The sequence below is a fragment of the Hevea brasiliensis genome, chromosome 14, assembly GCF_030052815.1.
Source record: "Hevea brasiliensis isolate MT/VB/25A 57/8 chromosome 14, ASM3005281v1, whole genome shotgun sequence".
In the NCBI taxonomy this organism is placed as follows: Eukaryota; Viridiplantae; Streptophyta; class Magnoliopsida; order Malpighiales; family Euphorbiaceae; genus Hevea; species Hevea brasiliensis.
Window position 1 is genome coordinate 24418171 of NC_079506.1, and position 21455 is coordinate 24439625.

The 21455-nt window shown below is 32.2% G+C and overlaps 1 protein-coding gene and 1 pseudogene across 1 annotated transcript; both read left to right on the forward strand.

Annotated features, from left to right (window-relative positions):
* Positions 1 to 15258: 15258 nt before the first annotated feature.
* On the forward strand, positions 15259 to 17321 carry LOC110665191 (classical arabinogalactan protein 9). The gene is made up of 2 exons (XM_021825205.2): positions 15259 to 15954; positions 16948 to 17321. The coding sequence occupies exons 1-2, from the start codon at positions 15340 to 15342 to the stop codon at positions 17029 to 17031; spliced, it is 699 nt and encodes a 232-aa protein (XP_021680897.2). The 5' UTR covers positions 15259 to 15339; the 3' UTR covers positions 17032 to 17321.
* Positions 17322 to 19540: 2219 nt separating this feature from the next.
* On the forward strand, positions 19541 to 20045 carry LOC131173117 (pectinesterase inhibitor 1-like; annotated as a pseudogene).
* The last annotated feature ends 1410 nt before the right edge of the window (positions 20046 to 21455 follow it).

The following is a 21455-nucleotide window of genomic DNA, read 5'->3' on the forward strand; positions in this document are numbered from 1 at the left end:
ACTATATATATGTATGTATATATGTGTATCTATATATATATATATATATATATATATATATATATATACACATACATACATACATATATATATGTATGTATGTATGTGTATCTATATATATATATATATATATATATATATATATATATATATATATACATACACATATATATATATACATATATGTATGTATATATATTTATAAGTGAATGTATGAGCATGCCTGGAATATAAATTAATAATATTGAAATTACAAATAAAATCAATATCAACTCACAGATTATCCAAAAGTCACTAGGGCGGTTGAAAAAAAGAGGAAAGCTGACTCGGATCACCTACACCAATTCTAGCACCTTGAACGCATTCGGGGTATCTGAAAATGTAGGAAGCACTGTAATATTAACCTACTTCGAAGTGGGTCCGGCAGCCCATGTGTCTGATCCGAAAATGCAATCCCGGTCGCCAGTGAAATTTTTTTAAAATAAAAATATCTATGCGAAGCCCATAATACCAAGAGTTAGAATATAATTTTTAAAAGGACTCATTTAAGACCAAAAAAAATCACTGACGAGCTCGTGGAACCCACTAAATTTTCGATGTCATAAAAATTCCAAGTTGATGTCGTTAGAACACTCTCGATGAGTAGGACACGTTGGTCGTTTCGGAATTTCAGTGGAGTTCACGGTTTGGGAGAAATCTAACTCAAAAATCAAAAAGGGCTAAAATTTTCAAGGCTCGATTCGCACAAACCACTTGATGAAAATTAATAAAATTGGTATCTATGGAAAGCTCTCGAGGAGTAGAACACAATAGGGATAAGACCCGATCCTATTAGTGGCCAAAATCGCCGAAAACGGCAAGAGATGTCAAAATTGCGTGCGTGAAGGAGGGGAAACTTTGGGCCGCGATTCTGTCCAGAGGGAGAACACAGCAACGGCGGGGAAGGGTGGCTGGTGGGCTGCCAACGAGGGAAAAAGGAGGGGGGAGTGGTGGTCAATAGTTGGGGTGAGGGAGGAGAGAGACAAAAAAGAGAGAGGAAGGATAGGTTTGTTGCGTGAAGGAGAGGGAGGAGAAAAGAAAAGGGCCAGTCTGATTCTATCAATCCAATCTAATCTGGTTTGATTTAGCCGGTTCTATTCAGAACACTCAAAATTTGATTTTGCTCTATCTTGGGATCAAAAATAATGCCCAAAAATTCTGAAAAAAGTATAGAAAACTCAAAAAAAATCTACGAAGTTTAAATATATTTTTAAACTTACTACGTGGCCTTTAAATTAATTTTTAAAAATCATTAAAATTAATTCTCTTGAAAAATAAAAACTCAGTTTTAAAAACCTAAAAAATTCAAATTAAATATTATAATATTTAATACATTAAAATATCAAAATTTACACACAAAATAATTATTTAAAAATTCAAGATATTACATTAATTTTTTATTAAAAAAATTAAAATGACAAATTTTCAATTTTTAATAATAAAACATTAATATATTTTTATTAAAAATTATTATTATATTTATATAAAATTTAATTAAAATAAATTAATATATATATTTTTTAAACTAAACATATTTAAACTTAAATAAAAAGTTGTGAATTAATTAAGTTAAAAACTTAAAAATGAGTTTATTTTAAATTAGACATGAGTCAACATTTCTGAGTAAAATTGAGTTTTCTTCCAAATCATTATTACCATCTGTTTCTATTCCCATGCCTCACTTTCTCTTATTACAAACCCTTCCTTACATAGCCCTTGAAACAAAAAGGGCAAATTACAGCTAAATATTTGGGTATAACAAAATCCACAAGTCAAATTCTTGATTTATTTTTTTAGTAATAATTTGATATTTCAATTTAAATTTCATTAGCACATTATTCTATACTGTCTAAATTGATTATTAAATTCTTATCTAAATTGATTATCAATTGTTTTTCAATTTGAAATAATTTCATCACTTGAAGTTTCATTTTATTAATGAAATAATCTTTATATCTAAATTTTAAATTTAAGAAACTATTTATTTTACATTTAAATAATTATATATTTATGAAATAATAAATTTTTTATTTTTACAATTATTAGATATAAAATAGTGTAATATAGTTCATAGCAAACAATATGTTTTACTAAATTGTTAAATTTTTTATATTATGGTATAATTTTGTAAAAAAAATATTTTATTCTAGTAATAAATAATTATTAGAATTTTTTTAAACATTATTTTTTAAGAAATTACATAAAGATTTTATTTTTATGTGATTTAATAAAATTTATTTTGACAATATATATAATCATACACTTATTCTTTAAAGTTATAATTTACTTCCGACTTAAAATATTCTAAAAATTACATTTTAAATTAAATTTTTATTTAAATTAATTATTTGAAAAGTAAATTATTATCTATTTAATATTTATAAAATAGATAATTATTTAATTGTAGAATTTAGATATATAGACTATTTTGTTAATAAAATAAAATTTTAAATATTAAATTATTTCAATTGAAAAAGCAGTCATAGACAAAGACTAATTTGTTAATGAAATTTATTTTCATGACCCATTGTTATTGAAAAACAGAACAGAAATTGACATGTACATTTTGCAATATTTTATAGACTTAATTATAATTTACCTAAATAAAAAAATCAAAGTTTATTGTCTTGAAAATTAATATTGAATTAATACATGATTTGAGAAAGGAGAAAAGAGAATTTGAAATGGGAAATTATATTATAATTTGAGATATTATAATTTTCTCTACTTGTAACCTATTATTTTTATATTGTTGGCCTATGTTAGGCTTTAAATAGAATGAATATTCATGTTAAAAAAAGAAAGCTATTCAATTAGGCACCAAATCTCTCCAATATAATATCTCTTCTCCAACATTAAAAAAAAAAAAAAATCTAACCATCACCCATATGTTGCAGTCCAATATGATTCAAAATTTAAACCTTGTATGGACTTCAATTTAATTAGGTGACAAAAGAAATTATATGAGTTAGGTGAAATGTGACAAGTTCAAAAATTAATCATATTGGGGCCTTATCATTTGTCATGTAGGATTTGTATTTATTGCATAAGCTTGATCTAGCAATTCAAATCCAACCTTTGATTAAATTAATCCACTCAAATTTTTCATAAATAGGCTCAATCTAATCATTCAAGTCTAGCCTTTTGAGTCATGAATCTTCAGGGAAAATACTTTTCAAAACAGTCCAATTTATTAGCAACTTCTTTTGCAAGCTTAATATTTTTGTGGGTATGGCAAGATAGGCCCCATGCCATGAACAAATTAATCATCTAATGAAAAAATATTAGCTAAAGAGAATAATTAATAAGAGAAATTGGTTGGAGAGACACCTTCAAAAACTAATTGGGTGTTTGTTTATTTTGCTTGTCTTGGCAAAAGAACACCCTCACTTGAAAAATTTATGACCCATATTGGTTTTTTCTTTAATAAATAGATATATAAAAAAAAAAGAGAAAAAAAAAAAGAAAAGCTTTTTATATTTATTACTAATCTTTATAAATTTAAATATTGCATTTATCACTAAATCTAAGAATAAAGTTATTCTATTTATAAGAAAATAATTTTTCTATAAAACAGAGTAAAAATTGCATATATAATGCTTTTTAAACTAAAAAATCGTATAATATGCAGCATTTATTTGAAAGTTAGCGGCATGCAGTTGAAAACTCATGAAGTCAGCTTTGAATATAAAAGGGAAATGGGAAAAAGGTCAAAATTGAAGCTAAAGGAAAAGAAATAGTCCAACAAGAGGAGGCTGATAGGTAACATCATTCCTTATTGCAGGATATGATGCTCAAACTAACTTGGCCGCTATTGGCTTGGCCCCTCCTCTCTCCCTTTTACTCTACGCTTGTTTGGATTCCTACCTTTACATTTGCTTTCCAAAATCAATATTCCCTACGAAAAATTCAAACTTTCACGTCTAGAACACCAACATTCATAGGAAATATAGGTTCTTAATTTGCATCTCATGTAGTTGAAGAAATTTGGGTTTTAAAGAAAATATATAATTGATTTTTTTTTTTTTTTAAATAAGGGGATTCAAAATTTAGACTCTCAAATCGTTATAAAGATGTCAGGCTTTGCCATGTAAGCTATAAGCTATAATTCATCTTTAATTTGCAATTAGGTTGCATTTATGCATTAATTTTTAAGCATTAAATTATTTTTTTTCAAAAAAATAAATATATAAATAGACTGACTGTACACATAATATGAAAAATATTATACTTTTCACACTCACATATATAGTTTGGAGTATTCTTATTGTGCCTACGTCAAAGTCAAAATTTAAGATATTTTCAGAGTTAGAATTAATTGAACATAAATATATCATCACACCAAGAGATTAATGATAAAATTTAAATATAAAACGTCTCAGATTGAATTATTTTAATTTTATCATTCTAAAAATAGGATAATTTTGATGGAAAATACCTTACCAAGATATGAATATTCAGTTTGATTAATATATAACATTATTAGAAACAAACCCATTTATCAACTTTATTTTATGTATAGAAAATGTGTTTAATTAAAATCATGTGCTGAATTGCTGTAAATTGTTGAGAAGTCTATTATTTTTCCATTAGAGAAGGGGACAGGTTTTGGAGATAGCTAGATTTAGGGTTTAGGGTTTACCACGTAGCCCCATTCACTGGTGTTAATTTCTAGAAAGATCGGTTGAAATTGCCTACCTGATATAGATTTTCAGCAAAGGTTATCAGTCCCTATTAGCAATCTATCTCTCTTACGATTTTTTTTTTTTTACATTTTAATTTTTAATGAAAAAATCATATGAACCCAAATGAATATATATAGACCTTAATTTCACTCAAAAATTAACTTAAGAAAAGAAAATTTACTAAAATCTCAACACAAATACTTTATTTTAAATTAATATGGGACATCATGTAATATTAAAGTTTTTGTCCTACTTATCATGAAATTATTTAATTTAACATATGATATTTTTTTATACTTCTAACACAATATTCCTTGCAAATGTCTATTAAATTTAAAATTTAAAATATTAATTTTTTAAATATAAAATGCTCAAGAAATTATTTAATTTAAAAACAGAAACTTAAAAATAAAGAAAAAAAATATTTTTATATTTCTTGGTAATTAAAATGCTCACACATTAATGTCCTCATCTATTTTAAGTTTCACTTTCTCCTACATAAGACACTCTCATTCCTTGAGGTGAACACTCATTAATAATCATTACTATGATGCTATCAATGACTTAATAATAGTTATATAATATATAACGAAGTAACTCTCATCCTTCCAAATATTTTCAAATAAAATTTTTATTATATTTCTTATTTAAAATTATTTTTTTAGACAAAAAAACCTTTTATAATTTAAATTCCTAGTCATCGATAATGTAAGATAGATTAACCCTTAATAATTAGGCTAATACTATATATACCTTTCAATTTGATTAAAAGTTAAAGATTTCACGTCCAAAAGAAATGTATTACTATATAATATTTGAGTCTCAACAGGGACAGATGCAGGAATAGATATTAAAGGGGTCAATTGTTAAATATTAATTTATTTTTATTATCATATATAATTCATATTATATCACAAAAATTATTTATAAGTAAATTTATAGTAAAATTTTCAGTAATTTTTTTAAATATATAACAGTAAATGATTAGAAAATATTTTATTTTCAATTGATAAATATCATTTAGTTCTATATGATGCACCATTTTTTTTCATCTAAAATTGTACTAAAAATAAGCAATTCTATTATATAATTATTAAACTTATTATTTAAGAAATTGAGAATCAAACACATCATTGAAATTGTCAACTTTATAATGATACTTTATTCTAAAAAAAAGAAAATATCTATAAGTGGATTTACAGTAAATTTTTAGTAATTTTTTTAATATATTAAAAAAATTATCTATAAGTGAATTTACAGTAAAATTTTCAATAATTTTTTTTAATATATAACAGTGAACGGTCAAAAAAGATTTTATTTTAGGCTTTTAAAAGTTTAAGTATGTGTAAAGATATTTTTAAATTAATTATAGTTTTAAAATAATAATTTATAATAATTATAATACATAACAATTAATATTTTGATTCTATAGAAATAAAATAAATAAATACAAATTTTTATGACACAAAAAATTATAATTTTCAGCTTTAATATTTAATTATTTTCATAATTGGTAATAAAATTAATTTTAAATATTAAATTTGATAATATTATTATTCTCAAATTAATGAAAAAAATTTAGAGTCATTAAAAAAATTAATCACTGAAATTAAAATTTTTAATAATTTAAATATAAAAATTATTAAAACTTTAATTTTTTTTAAAAGCAGCATAACTTATAATTTAAAAAAAAAAAAAAATTGGATTAGTCAGAGTCCCCTCATCATGCACTTGCGTCTGCCCCCTGATCGTCACCGTCTATTAGTTTAAGTTTTTAAATTAAATTAAATATTTTTTTACATAATATCAAAACCAGTTTTATATTTTTTTAAAAAAATTATAGAACCAAACGATATATATATATATATATATATATATATATATATATATATATATATATATATATATATATATATATATATATATAATGATTTTATTGCAATAATTGATTATAATAAATCTCACGTAAATTTTATTATAATTAATAATTATAATTAAATTATAATAATTATAATTAAATTATTATATGTACAACAATTACATATATATTATCATATTTATCGATTTAATTCAATCATATTTTTGTGTTTTATTAAGTAATGTCAGTTTATTTACACCACTAGTTAATTTATATTTTTAGATTTGAAGAAATTATTAAGTGCTTTTTTACTATAATTTACTATTATATAAAGTATTTTTCTATTTCAAGAATAATTGATTTATCAAATGTAAAAAAACTCTAATTTTTAATGTTTTGAGAGTATTTTATAATATTTAGAAAAAAAAAAAAAGGTGCTACTTGTAAGGGGGACAGCCCGTTACCCCGCGAGGATTGGCCAAACCCAGCCAAGCCGTAGGCCTATAAGATGGTGTAAGGGCACGATTGATGAGAATGAGAAGTTTGGCGGACACATTTATAAATATGGAAAAGTCCAGGGGGATGTGATGGGTGAGACATACTGATGTCTCCTCCTGCCAGAGGTCACTATGTTCCTAATGCTCTTTAAGGGAGTGTGACTAGTTGGCCACTGGTGAGCACGGTCGGGCCCAGCTAGTTACCGAATTTGGTGTCAAGCTCTCCACCATCCCCGGGGTCACTGGCGCAAGGGCGTGACTCTAAGTGAGCTCCCTACGTACTCATGGTACTAGGCGGCGGGCATCGGGCTCTCGAGATATAGGAGCTCGGTGTCTCCATGAAGAAGGAGCTTCATGGACACTACAAGGCCGAGGGGCTTGTAGTGCGCGTCTCTCCTAGGCCCGAGGTTTCTATATAAGGCCGACGATGCTGTTCGGTATACGGGCCAATGATGCTACTCGGTATAGGGGAACACTATTATAAATTGGCTTTGGGTTCAGCCATACGGTCGGATGTTGCTTGTTGCCTTACTTTCAGATGATGGTTGTTGCTAAGCTTTCGATAGATGCTGGAGGATGTACACGATGAAGGGCGACATCGTGCTACAAGGAATATCAAGGCTCGGTGATCGGGCTGAGATACGGGAAAGACCCTCGATAAGAACACTTGAGATCCAACATAAGGGGGAAAGTCCCTTGAATACGAGTAAGGCTGGCCTAGATTGGGTGGAAGTCTAGGCGCCGCACGGGACTACTGTCCGAGCTAGGAAGTGGCCCCGTGACAGTTGGTATCAGAGCAAGGTCAGTGCTCGTGATGGATAATAATCCATACCTTGAGAAACCTTCGGTTGTGTGATGCACACGAGGTGCGAAAATAATGAGAAACGATGGAAGCGATGGAAGCCAATCGTGTGTTCACCTTGAGAAAGGGTGAGAAAAGTATACAACCCCAAAATGGGGGAAGGGCATGATGTCCTTGTTAGAAACATATTGTGGCATGCACAACGTATAGGTAATATGTTGGGCAAATGAGTATTCTTGATGTTGTTGAGCCCTGAAGAGGTGGTATGCGAGTGCAGTACACCAATTGGGGCTCCTCAATGCAAAGGATGCTAACGTGGGCAAAACGGTGTGCGAAGTTGGCAAATGACATTTGCCAAGCAAGTAACATCATTTGAGACTTTGGTCGGACAAAAATGAGACGATCGATATTGAGAAATCACTAGAAAATATGGGGCAACTGGTAGCCCTAAAGCCATTGAGATGGTGAATGACCCTTCTTGGGTGAGGTGATACAATACTAGGGATTGCTTAAAAGACTGGGAAAGTCTTTCGAGATATGGGGTGTGCTATCCCCAAGAGATTAAGAAACCGATGGCTTATCTCACTGAGATGGTGTCTTACCCTAGTTGGGGTAAGAGCTGGAATTCGGGAGCTACTTATTGGCTATGAAAGCCTTCAAAATACCTTAACATATATTGTGCGGGTAAAGAGATGGGAAATTCGAGATAGCTTCATGGTTATGAGAACCTTCGGAATTATGGGTTGGTATACCCTAAGCAGTATGGAGACGGTTGTTTCCTTCTTGGAGAACGCCCATTGCGGTCGGCTGCTATAACCTTCAAATGAAGGATGAGAAATGCATTGAGTCCCTTGAAATATGAATGTTGCTATCCTATGGATAACATAGAAAGTGAAACTGTTGCTAGAGTGCAACTTGAGGCGAGACGGTCCTTGAATGCCATTGATGGCAAGTTCGGATTATGCGTGGATTCTATTGAATCCCCTTTAATTACGAGGCAATAGATGCTAAAAGCTGTTGAATCAGCAACGAGATAAATTCGGAAAAGGGACAGGTGGATCCCTAATCATGTTGCGTAGAAATTGATATGGCTTACGAAAAGCCTAGAAAGTGTATAAACCCAAGGTCCATTTCGGAGGTAACGAGTTGGCTTGTGATAACACGAGAAAGGGCAGAGGCCCAATTGTGCGCGTAAGCACTATTAAGTTGCATTGGCAAACGGTAGCCCAAACATTCATACAAAACTCAAAGTTTCGGATGCCTAGTACTGGTAACTAGGGCATAATGCTGATAGTAGTAGCTTACTTGAGAAAAGCTTACCAAAACAATGTTAAAATGCTAGATGGTGCTGTTCAGAGCCACATTGTGATAAAAGTGGTGATACCACATGTGGGAGGGCTGCACGCCTCATTAGATATAGTCTTTTGAGGAGAGGGTAATGACACCCCGATGAATTGGGTGTCCCAATAGAGCTTGAGGCCACCTTGAATACCTATGGAGTGAGAATACATAGAGATGATGAAGCACTTGTCAAGTGACATTGAGTTATGGGCAAGCGAATGATCTTGGGATCACAATTGTGATGATAGTGGTGTCAAATAGAGTTTCAGACATTTGTGGGAAATCTAAGCAATTGTGATGGCCAAGCATTTAGATTGCGATAACGAGATGAGCTTGATGACTGTGGCAGTCGTGTATATGTGTTTTTCACCGAGGAAACTAAAATGAGAAACATGGGGGGAGAAGAGAAGTCCCTCGAGGCAATCTTGTGGAAATTTTGCAGGTGGAGAGTGCAATCGGGAGCAATATGATATCCCGTCGAGATGTCAACCACATTCCAAGTGGAAGACGAGAAGTAGCAAAAAGGTGGAGACTTTAAGAGAACATGAAGGCCAAACTCACTTTGTGGTGCCCAAGATGAGTTAAAGCCAAACCGAAGGAGAACGAAGCGAGCGGAAGCAATTGGTAGCCGAGAATTGTTTATCGTCAATAAACGGTAGCATCAAGAGAGGAGTATACAAACGATGGGTGTGCAGTAAGAAATGAGGGCAAGCATAACTTGAGCAATGAGTCCATGAGCATAATGTGAGTTCCCGAGAGGAACGCGGTGATACACAAAATCGGTAATGTGTAAGTTTCTTTATTCATTTAAATGATGACTATGTTGTTCATTATTGGCAACTACAATATGATAGCATAGCTCCGAAATGGAATACTATTACTTTCGTATGCTTGAGTTCATGTATAACACTATTTTGTATTGTGATTATTTGCGAGGTACTTACAATGGCGTGATCATAAGGCAAAGCCACTAGAATGACTTAGCAAAGGCCCAATGAGATTCATGCGGAGGCATGTTGATCACAATACGGAGAAATGAAGCATCGGAGGAACCATCACGAAATGAGACATACAGAATTAAGTGGGGGAGTATGCAGATGATTGAATAGATCCATCAAAGTGGGAACTCGCTGGGTTGCAATGCCACAGCAACAACAGCGGTAGTCGACAGGGTTGTCGAGTATCCAAGTGGGGCAGAATGTCACAAGGAAGAAAATGGTAATGGCATTATTAATCAAGCGGGGCAGCCATTCCATCATTGACCGAGTGGGGCAACCATGCCATAATCCTAGTATGAGGATGATACAAAGAAGGGGTATGAAGACAGACTGAAGTTGATGTAAAGTTACATAAGGGAATTCCGAGATCAAAATATGTGAGAACCAAATACGATGAAAGATTTGAAGAGGCACAAGATGTTTGGGGAGAGCTTTGTTCAACATGATGAATAACATGAAGAGGCACATTTGGGAGAGCTTTGTTCAACATAGTGAGTAACATGGAGAGGCACAAGATGTTCAGGAGAGCATTGTTCAATAGGAGGTGTTCGGGGCAAATCGATGAGGACATCGATTGTCTAAGTGGGGGAGAATGTAAGGGGGACAGCCCGTCATCCCTCGAGGATTGGCCAAACCCAGCCAAGCCGTAGGCCTATGAAATGATATAAGGGCACGATTGATGAGAATGAGAAGTTTGGCGGACACTTTTATAAATATGGAAAAGTCCAGGGGGGTGTGATGGGTGAGACATACTGATGTCTCCTCCTGCCAGAGGTCACTATGTTCCTAATGCTCTTTAGGGGGGTGTGACTAGTTGGCCACTGGTGAGCACGGTCGGGCCCAGCTAGTTGCCGAATTTGGTGTCAAGCTCTCCACCATCCCCGGGGTCACTGGCGCAAGGGCGTGACTCTAAGTGAGCTCCCTACGTACTCATGGTACTAGGCGGCGGGCATCGGGCTCTCGAGAGATAGGAGCTCGGTGTCTCCATGAAGAAGGAGCTTCATGGACACTACAAGGCCGAGGGGCTTGTAGTGCGCGTCTCTCCTAGGCCCGAGGTTTCTATATAAGGCCGACGATGCTGTTCGGTATACGGGCCAATGATGCTACTCGGTATAGGGGAACACTATTATAGATTGGCTTTGGGTTCAGCCATACGGTCGGATGTTGCTTGTTGCCTTGCTTTCAGATGATGGTTGTTGCTAAGCTTTCGATAGATGCTGGAGGATGTACACGATGAAGGGCGACATCGTGCTACAAGGAATATCAATGCTCGATGATCGGGCTTAGATACTTGAAAGACCCTCGATAAGAACACTTGAGATCCTTTATAAAGGGGAAAGACCCTTGAATACGAGTAGGCTGGCCTAGATTGGGTGGAAGTCTAGGCGCCGCACGAGACTACTGTCCGAGCTAGGAAGTGGCCCCGTGACACTACTAACAAGTAAATTTTTATTACATCTGACTTGAGTCTGACTTTATAGGCTTTGAGAATTTAAAATGTTGCAATTGTTACTGTCCAAAATGTTGAAAAAATTCATCCTCATATTCCCTGATAAATTTAAAATTCCATTTATCACTTATTCTCCAGCTATGACACCATTTTTTTTGTATATGCAATTTTTAAAGTGAAACTTAAAGATTTAAGCTCCTAATTTTTTTTCATTATAAAACAGATATATGTGTGAATTATTGAACAAATCCATTCTTGTGTTCATAAATAAATTTAAATTTCATTTGGTTGGGGAAGGCAAATTAAATAAATAAAAATTTTAGAAAGTGTGAAAAAAATTCTCTTATTTATGGAAAATAAGTCATTATATAAAGGAAGTAACTTTGTTAATATCTTACATTAGTTTAAATTAGGAATAATGTGTTCTTAATAAAGCGTTGGACACTTCTTTTCCCTTTAATTAGTTTTTTTGGGTGAATTAGACTCGATTCATTTTCTTAAGATGGTATGAGAGCCTTCCCAATTAATGTTGGACATTTCATAAGTGTTTTACGCTCCAGATGTTTGCTCTTGGATGTGAGAGGGTGTTTTAATATTGTACATTGATTTGGAATGAGGTTCTTATAAAGTTTTGGACACTCTTCTATCTGTGAATTAGCTTTTGGAGGTGATTTAGATCCGACATATTTTATTAAGAAACTTATCTAAAATAGACTTGGTAAGTTATATTTTCCTAATTAAACGTAATATAATTTACCAATTTATTTTTTAATTTATTACATATTAAATTATATTATAATTAAATTATATGATAAGTGTTATTATCTTTTACCACTTAGAAGCAAATCGCCTCTTATAAAATTAATTTATATACCAAACACATCTACACCATACTCTTTAAAATGTAATTTTTTTTTAAAGTGTACTTTGATCTAAGATAGTAGTGATAAAAGGTGGCATATAAAAGGAAGATCAAACAATGGATTAATTCATAAGCAAAGGTTAATTAATCCTTCAATTTCATTTTCTAATTGAAACCAAATTGACTAAGACATACCAACTCCTTTGGTTAATGAATAATCATTTGCCATTGGTATTCTGCCTGGCTGCAACTCATTACCAAACCTCTTTGCCCCTTGGCATTTACCCTCTCTCTCTCTCTCTCTCTCTCTCTTCTATCCCATTACGTCTCGTCCTTCTCCTTTTCTGTTCGTAGCTAAGGACTAAGGTGCAAAATTTACCCATTTAAGGCATCAAAAATTCCATCCCTTCCAGTGCTTAAAAGAATTTTTGCCGTCTTTTTACCCTTCTACTTTTCTTATTTTGTACATATGTTTGGTCCGTTTTCATGTCAAAAGTTTTCACCTTTTTTTTTTTCATTTGGTAGACTTTCAATTTGTATATTTGGATAAATATGTCTAGTTATGTTCGTATAATACCAATTATTATATTTATCATTTAATTCTATTAACATATCAAAACTTTATCAATATTCATAACTCATAAATCATCTGATATTACTTTTATTTACGTTATTTAAATTTTTTTTTATTTTTTCACTATTTTAATTAATTATTTCTATTTTATTTTCAACATGTGTCATATGCATTATTTATCATATGTAATCATTTTTAATTTTATCTATTATTATATAAATATTATATTTTTATCGTATTTATAATGTATATATTATATTTTATATGTATGACATTCACTTCTATACAATATTACTTGTCTCCCCATTTCCCCTCTAATTTAAAGCTACATTCTTTTGTAAGATGGAAGCCAAATAGATTTTAAGTTTGAAATTTAATTAGTAAAAAAAAAATTATATGGCCACGTGTAGTACAATGGGAGGGGGTGACAGCGGAGGATTGTCCCACAAATGATTTAAGCGGTGGATCCAACATACCAACTAGAATTTGGGTGATTATGGCAAAAACTTAGCGTACAAATTACATTTTGCCACTTGCTATTTCTGTGTAACTCTACATCCCTATTTTAAGGAATAAGGTCCAGCCCACATTTGCCTTTGGGTCCACTCTTCATAATCTTGTTTCCTCTCCATTAATCATCATTATATGTTCACGTTCTTTCTCCTCGTTAGTTACAATATTAAAAAAAAAAAAATTAAATAAACCAATTTTAGTTATTTACAAAAAGTATTTTAAAAATCAATTAAATAAAATTTTAATTGATGATTAGTTCCATCCAAGCCAGTTTGATTTCTTATTTTGAACTTCAAAGGCATTAAAAATTATAGTTAGGTGTAAGTTTAAAAGTGAGATTAAGTGGTAATTAGGATCAACATAGTTAGTAAGCCTAGTGTCGTCTCTTATAAGTAAGGGGTCATGAATAGAAATCCAACTCTATTCCCATAACATATGCGCGAGAGATTGAGAAAATGAAAGGTAAAATTAGGAACTAAAACATAAATAAATATGTATATTTAACTTATTTTATACGTAAATTGCATCATGCCTATTGTGCTTTAAATCTATAATAAAAAAAGATTAAATAAGAATTTCTGAAAAAAATAAATATAAATAATGATACTAAATTCACATAAAATAAAGAAATTAATCACAACATTTTTAATTTATGAAAATTTTTTAATTAAATTCAATTTATCTTGAATCTACCATATAATACATATAGTAAAATTTTTATGTAAAATAAATAAAATTCAAATATTCTAAAAAATTCTCTAAATATATATATATAATTTGATGTATTGTGAATCCACTATGGTAAAATTTTCAAGTAAAATAAATAAACTACCAACAAATGCTTATTCTTATTGTATGTACATGGGATGACAATAATCAAGCTTACGAGGTATAAGCCAAATTTCGATAATAATTTTTAAAATAATATTTAATATTTTAATATTAATTAAAATATTATATTTTTTATTTATATTATTTAATAATATAATATTTATATAAATTTATATAAATTTATATTAATATTTAAAAATTAAGAAAGTGATTCACAAAATATTATTTTTCTTAACTTTTATAAGTTACAAAAATATTTGGATTGAGGTTAATTATTTTTATATTTAATCATTAATGTAATAATTATTTATAATAAATATTTATATTTTAAATTATTATATTAATACTTAATTACTAATTACTGATATTTAACTATTAATAAAATAATTAACGAGTACTATAACTCTTAATATTATCGCACCAACCCTCTAACAACCTACGTTTATAATCATTTACAATGATCTACGGGGACCCCACCCCCACTCCACAACCACCCTTCCCCTTTTTTACTTTTTACATCGAACTCTCTACCAGACAGGTAAAACCGTAAAATGTAAAAAACCGCAACAAGATCATATAATGATCACTAATACAATTTTAAAAACTGCTTAGCAACAACATAAACCTAGCTGGTAACCTACGTGTCACTCAGATCTCAAGTCCAAATCACATGCACTCCTGGGCCCCACAACGCTATGACCATGATCCGACGCTTCAGATTTGTTTGGTAGAGGATGGGCCCCCCTCAAAATTGCGAACCTTCCTTGCGTTTTAATCTCTTCAGAGTCTTTCCCTATTTATTCTGTCTCTACACTTGCTCTTTTACTCACTCCTCACTCTTGCGATTGTTCTCTCCTGTAGAGAGAGATAGAAACTGAGTTTAACGAAAATGAGGCATCAAAAAGCTACAATCTTCGTTTGTCTGATATGCATTGTTATCGCCGGGGTCGGAGGTCAATCTCCGGCTAATCCTCCGACGGCCACTCCGGCTCCTCCTACACCAACTACTCCTTCTCCCCCTACTAGCACCCCTGCTCCTCCAACTACCACTCCTCCCCCGGCTTCAGCTCCTCCTCCAGTAACCCAATCTCCACCTCCCGCTACTCCTCCTCCTGTTTCAACACCACCACCGGCTACTCCCCCTCCTGTCAGCTCTCCACCCCCTGCATCTCCTCCACCCGCAACTCCACCTCCAGCCACTCCTCCACCAGCATCTCCTCCTCCCGCTACTCCACCTCCGGCTTCTCCTCCACCTGCAACTCCACCACCAGCATCTCCTCCTCCCGCAACTCCGCCACCTGCATCTCCTCCTCCTGCTACTCCACCACCAGCAACTCCTCCTCCAGCTGCTCCACCTGCTCTGGTTCCAGCTCCTGCTCCAAGCAAGAAGAAGTTGAAGGCTCCAGCTCCATCTCCCTTGGCGCCAAGTCCACCAGCGCCACCCACGGAGGCACCCACGCCCAGTTTGGGTTCAATCTCTCCAGCACCAGCAGGCACAGATGTGGTACGTATTTCTGTCTCCGCTTCATCATATTCGTCAACTAATATTGGCTTCTCTCTAAAGTGCGCTTTGGTGTTCAATGCGCACCTGATCTATGCCTTTCTTACCAGATCTCACATCTTTTTTACTTCCCTTTCGTTTCCTTCACGTATCGGAATCACCGTAGTTGATATTATTTTTAACTAGAAACAGGCGTAACGTAGACAAAACATATTGTGATTTGCTAACATATACCAGGAGTTGTCTGTGTTTCGTGTCAGCCTGGTGTTCCCGCCTTGGGTCCTTGAGTGGTCAAGTTTCTCTAAGTACAGTGGGTAGCACTAGAATGTAGAACTAGGATATGATCTCTCTGACCAATCAGCTGGAGCATATGGATCTGATTCTTTGGAAGCGTTGACCTCTGTTGATTGGTATCAAGCACGTGTTGATGCCTGACTGATCATACTCTTGCGGTACCCTACAAAGTTCTTTTTAAAATTTTTTTTATCCGTTGAGGTAATAGTTTATAGTGCCATACTTCCGCGTGACAGTAGGCATTTGCTCTGTCAACCTATACCTAGACTCATCTACTAAATTCTTAGATTCACGGTGGACTCAGAATTTCCTTGGAAAGAACAGTCAAGAGTTAAGTCAGGAAGTCCACGTGGAAATCTTTGGGTAGAGCACGAGGCAGAGAATCCCAAGGATCTGCCTGTAGTCCTTCGTACAACTGCTGCAATCTTCTAATGAAGCTGCATAATAGGCTGACAGGTGGTAGTGTGGGACCATAGGTGCAGGAAATGACAATCTAAATCCATAATAATTAGTTAACTCAGTCCAAAACCAACTTCTTTTTATTAATACTGCAGTTATGGGAAGGGGTGTGTGGGCTTTGATGAGTCCAATTATAGCCCTGACCATAATAATAATAATAATAATAATAATAATAATAATAATAATAATAATAATATAGTAATAATAATAACAACTGCTGTTGTTTGCAAAATGTAAATGCAGAGTGGAGTAGAAAAGCTGATTTCAATGCAGAAGATTGTTGGGAGCTTGATGTTTGGATGGACAATTTTCTGCTGGCTACTTTAGACATGATTCTCAGATCTCTCAGCTTTGTTATTATTATTATTATTTTTTGAATTTATGTTGTTACATTTTGGCTATATATTATATATAGTAGTGGCTGCCATTTTAGCCTTCGCTCGGTGATGAGACGTTTATTATCTGTATTTGATTTTGAGCTTATACATACATTCGGTTGAATTCTTTGGGAGATTTTGGGGACAGCTTTTGTATTGATGGGGAGAGGACTTGTTTTGTATTTTGGATTGCTGTTGGTAAGCTACCTCTTGATCTCATTTATTATATTTCTTTTACTAGCCTGCGTCTGTCTTAGCTTTCGTCTTTTCTTTTATTATTACTTCGTGCATTTTCAAGCATATATAAGCAATGTCTCATGTAAACAGTACGAGAAATTTCCTTTACTTGCAATTTTTTTTTTTAAATTTTGACATGGATAATCGGTCTTTTAGTAAAAATAAAAAAGTGAATTCAATACATTATGAATTTTTTAGTTTTGACATAAATGATTTACCTTTTTACTAGAAAATTTAACGGTTCTCGTAATATCAAGAAAAACAAATCAGATAAAATTGAGCTTTTGTTCCGTGATGTATATATGTTACAATCTCACTATTATTAGGATGTTTTTTTTTGTCTAAATTCGATTTATTATAAATTTAAGACACAATGTATAGTAAGATTCACTTATCAAATATATGAGTCTCACATATTTGTATCTTGAGTTTATAATGAATTAAATTTAAACAAAAATTTTTTATATTCTTATCTCAGTCGCATTATAACTTTAGCTTGCATTCGTTGCTTTACCTTTTAAGAACTCAATATTAGATAACCCTCCAGTTAGATCACAAAAGATCAACTGTCAATACCCTTTGACTTGTTTGTTTTACAACTTAAATCTCTAGATACCAAAATTTATCTTATATGAATATTGTCAAATTTCTAAATATGGTCCTTTAGGATCCCATATCGAGTATAAAGTGTATATGCATGGTGCTTATATGAGATTAGGGGTCTTGGTAAAATTGCCATGGTTTTATCAATATGCTAAGTCCTGTAATTGAGCATTGTGTACGTGCATTTTAACTTGAGACAAAAAAAAAAAAGCGAACTTCGTGAGGGGTGAGCTGATTTGAGTCACCAATGCGCAGTGTCATGGTTGAGGTCTTTGTTTACATGGGCGTGTTTAGAGGCTAGTCCTTCGGGATACCACATTGGGTGTGGAGTGTGTGTAGGTAGTGCTTATATGAGATGCATAAAGGGTCTTAATAAAATTATTATAGTTTTACTAAAATATCAAGTCTTGTTCCTAAGTACTGTTTGCGTGTGTTCTAACTTTTAAAAAAAAAAAAAAAACACTTCTAAGTATGAGACTGAAGAGGAGGTGAACCACCAACAACGAGGCATGGTCTTATTGAATGACTTTTCAGCTATGTAAGCCCAACTCACGCCTTGATTTCCTCGTTCAAAAATATAACAAAGCACTCCTACGTAACACTTCAACTTAAAAGATGGCTTCTTACAACTGCTTCATTCTTTTCTTTCTTCATTGCTTTGTCATTTTCAAGCATGGATATATTGGCTTAGCAACTGCAATCTTCTGCAATTGCCACCTTTGCCTTCGTTGCCCAATTTGTCGAAGCTTCCGTTGCCCACCATTCCAACTCTCCGACAATCCACATTGCCAACCTTGCCAACAACACAACCCTCTTTGCCTAATCCCACTTTTCCTCCACTTCCTAGCTTGCCCACCATGCTTGCTGTCCCAAAGGTTACATTGCCTCAATCCCTAATATCCCAACTACAATTCCCTCTATCCCATTCATCTACCCCCCACCAGCTGGAAACTAAACCTTCATATCACGCGTATGGAGTTTGGACTGTGTCTCACCATTGATTTGAAGCATTGAACATCATACTAGAAGCCCATGTCTTTGTATATAGATGCATCTCTTAGGAGTTGTTTTGTGCTTATTCAATTTTTTACCTCTTTGTTTTGCTCACACATTTGAGCATTACCGGCTTTATGTTGTCTCATTACATTATACTATGTATGATTTGCTAGTTTCAAATTCATGCTTATTAATTATGGTTTCCTCCATTCTCTTTTATTATGTCTTGTAAAAATAAATAAGCATGACTGCTCCTTTCTATTCTATTGAATAATTTAATTATTTACTCTCCAACTAATTTATATATAAGTTGTTTAAATTAATTGGAAAGAAAAATGTAATAACTACAATTCTAGTCCAAGATATTATGGATGGCATTTCCTAGCTAGGAGCTGTTCATTTACAACAAAAAGGAAGAGAGAAAAAGGTGGTGTGTAGGCTATTAGTTTGCTTTTGGCTGGTCAAGCTTTTTCTGTGGAACAAGAGCTCAACCATATAAATCCTTGACATTAATTACCTACATCCACAGAGTATATTCCATTTAAACCAAAAACCTAAACCCATAAGCCATCTTAATTTCTATCTACATAAAAAAATAATAAGAGAAAAAATTGTTGAACATTATGTCTTTCTCAATCTTTTTCTTTATTTTCCTTCTTGCAATTCCTACTATCCAAGCCTCAGATTTAATAAATTAAACTTGCGAAGAAAACCTTATACAAGGACCTATGCAGATCTGCCCTAGGATCATCCAATGTAAAAGATATACAGAGCCTAGCAAAATCTGCGTTAAAGATTGCATCATTAAATGGAAGTGAAGTAAACAAGCACATCACCCAACTATTGATGAACAAAAGTTATGATGAATTCATCCATCAATGCTAACAGATTGCTCTGAGAAGTATTGAGAAGCAATAGATCAACTTAAGGATTCCACAACAGCTTTGAATTCTGAAGCTTTCAATGATGTTAATACATGGGTTACTGCTTCCATGACCAATGCACAATCTTCTGAAGATGGATTCAAGGAAAAATTAGGGCTTGTATCTCCCTACTCATATCAACACGAAGTTTAGTCAACTTTGTGGTATTACTTTATCAGTAACCAATCTCTTGGTTAAAAATTAGCCTCTATCATACTTTGGGTGGATTTCAACTTACACATGCAAGTTAAACAACTTGTTATACCATCATATACAATTTTTTTCTCAAATTAATATATTTTTGAAAACTAGACCTTTGGATTAATTGATTCGGATATATACCAGAAATTTTAAAATACAATCATTATATGTTTGATGGTTTTATTAAAGTCATTAATTATGGTAGGTTTTATGTGAATTTCATCATAATCAATGATCAAAATTAATTCGTTTTACATACAAAAATTGCATGTAATAATTTCTCACTACATAGTCTATGCATGTCAAATTTCTAGGCAATGAAATAATTAAAGATTTGTCATTTAAATATTTTTCAAAACTATCAATGGTTTTTAGTCTGGTGGTAGGCCTTAAATGAATATTTTATTAAATATAATTTAGACTCAAATTGTGAAATTATTGACTAAACACTTATGTTAGACTGACTTGAAATTTGGCCATTGAGTTCAACGGTCAAGAAAAATTACAAGAACATATAACAAACTTTGTGCTTTTATATATACAAAGCAACTTCTTGATCATAATAGAAAGCTATCAAAGATCATCATCTTTTCTCTTTCATTAGGCATATGTTATCCTTGAAAATATTGTTTAATTTTTATATTCTTAATAATGGCTTCTCATCTATGTTTAGTTTGTTAACACATTAACATAGTTATAAGGGTTGTGTGGTTTTTATTTTACTTCCGATTTAGGGTCTGTCTAGAAAATGGAATTGAATCAAAATTTTGGTATGCTTCTAATTTCATTCATCAATATTTTAGTTTTGATTCATTTCAGTTTTTAATACTTTAGTTCCGATTTAATTTGGTATGGTTTTAAATTTATCCTTAGGTATTTTAGTTTTGATTTGGCTTAGTTCTTAATAGTTTAGCTCTAACTTGGTTTGGTACGATTCTAGTTCAGATTTCATTTCTTGAAATAATTTTAGATAATTATTTTCATGGAAAGTTATACTCAATTAATATTTAAGCTTTAAAGTTAGTTTCTAATACATAATATATAATACACATTTTAGCTATTTTTTAATTATATAATCTTTAACTATGATATATGTATAATTTAAGATTAACAAATAAGTTTTAACTCAGTGGTACTTGAGTCATTTTTATAAATATTAGATCTCGAGTTTGAGTTCCAATAAAATTAATTGTATCAAAAAAGAAAAAGATTAACTATATTATGTAATAGTAGCTCAAGTATATCATACACTATACCTTTTAACTATTTTCTAATTATATAATTTTTAACTAAGATATGCATATCATGTAGGAGTTGTTTGAGCCATTCAATTTTTTTTTTTCTGATTTGTTTTTCTCACCGATTTGAGCATTATCAGCTTTATGTTGTTTCATTACGTTATACTATGTATGGT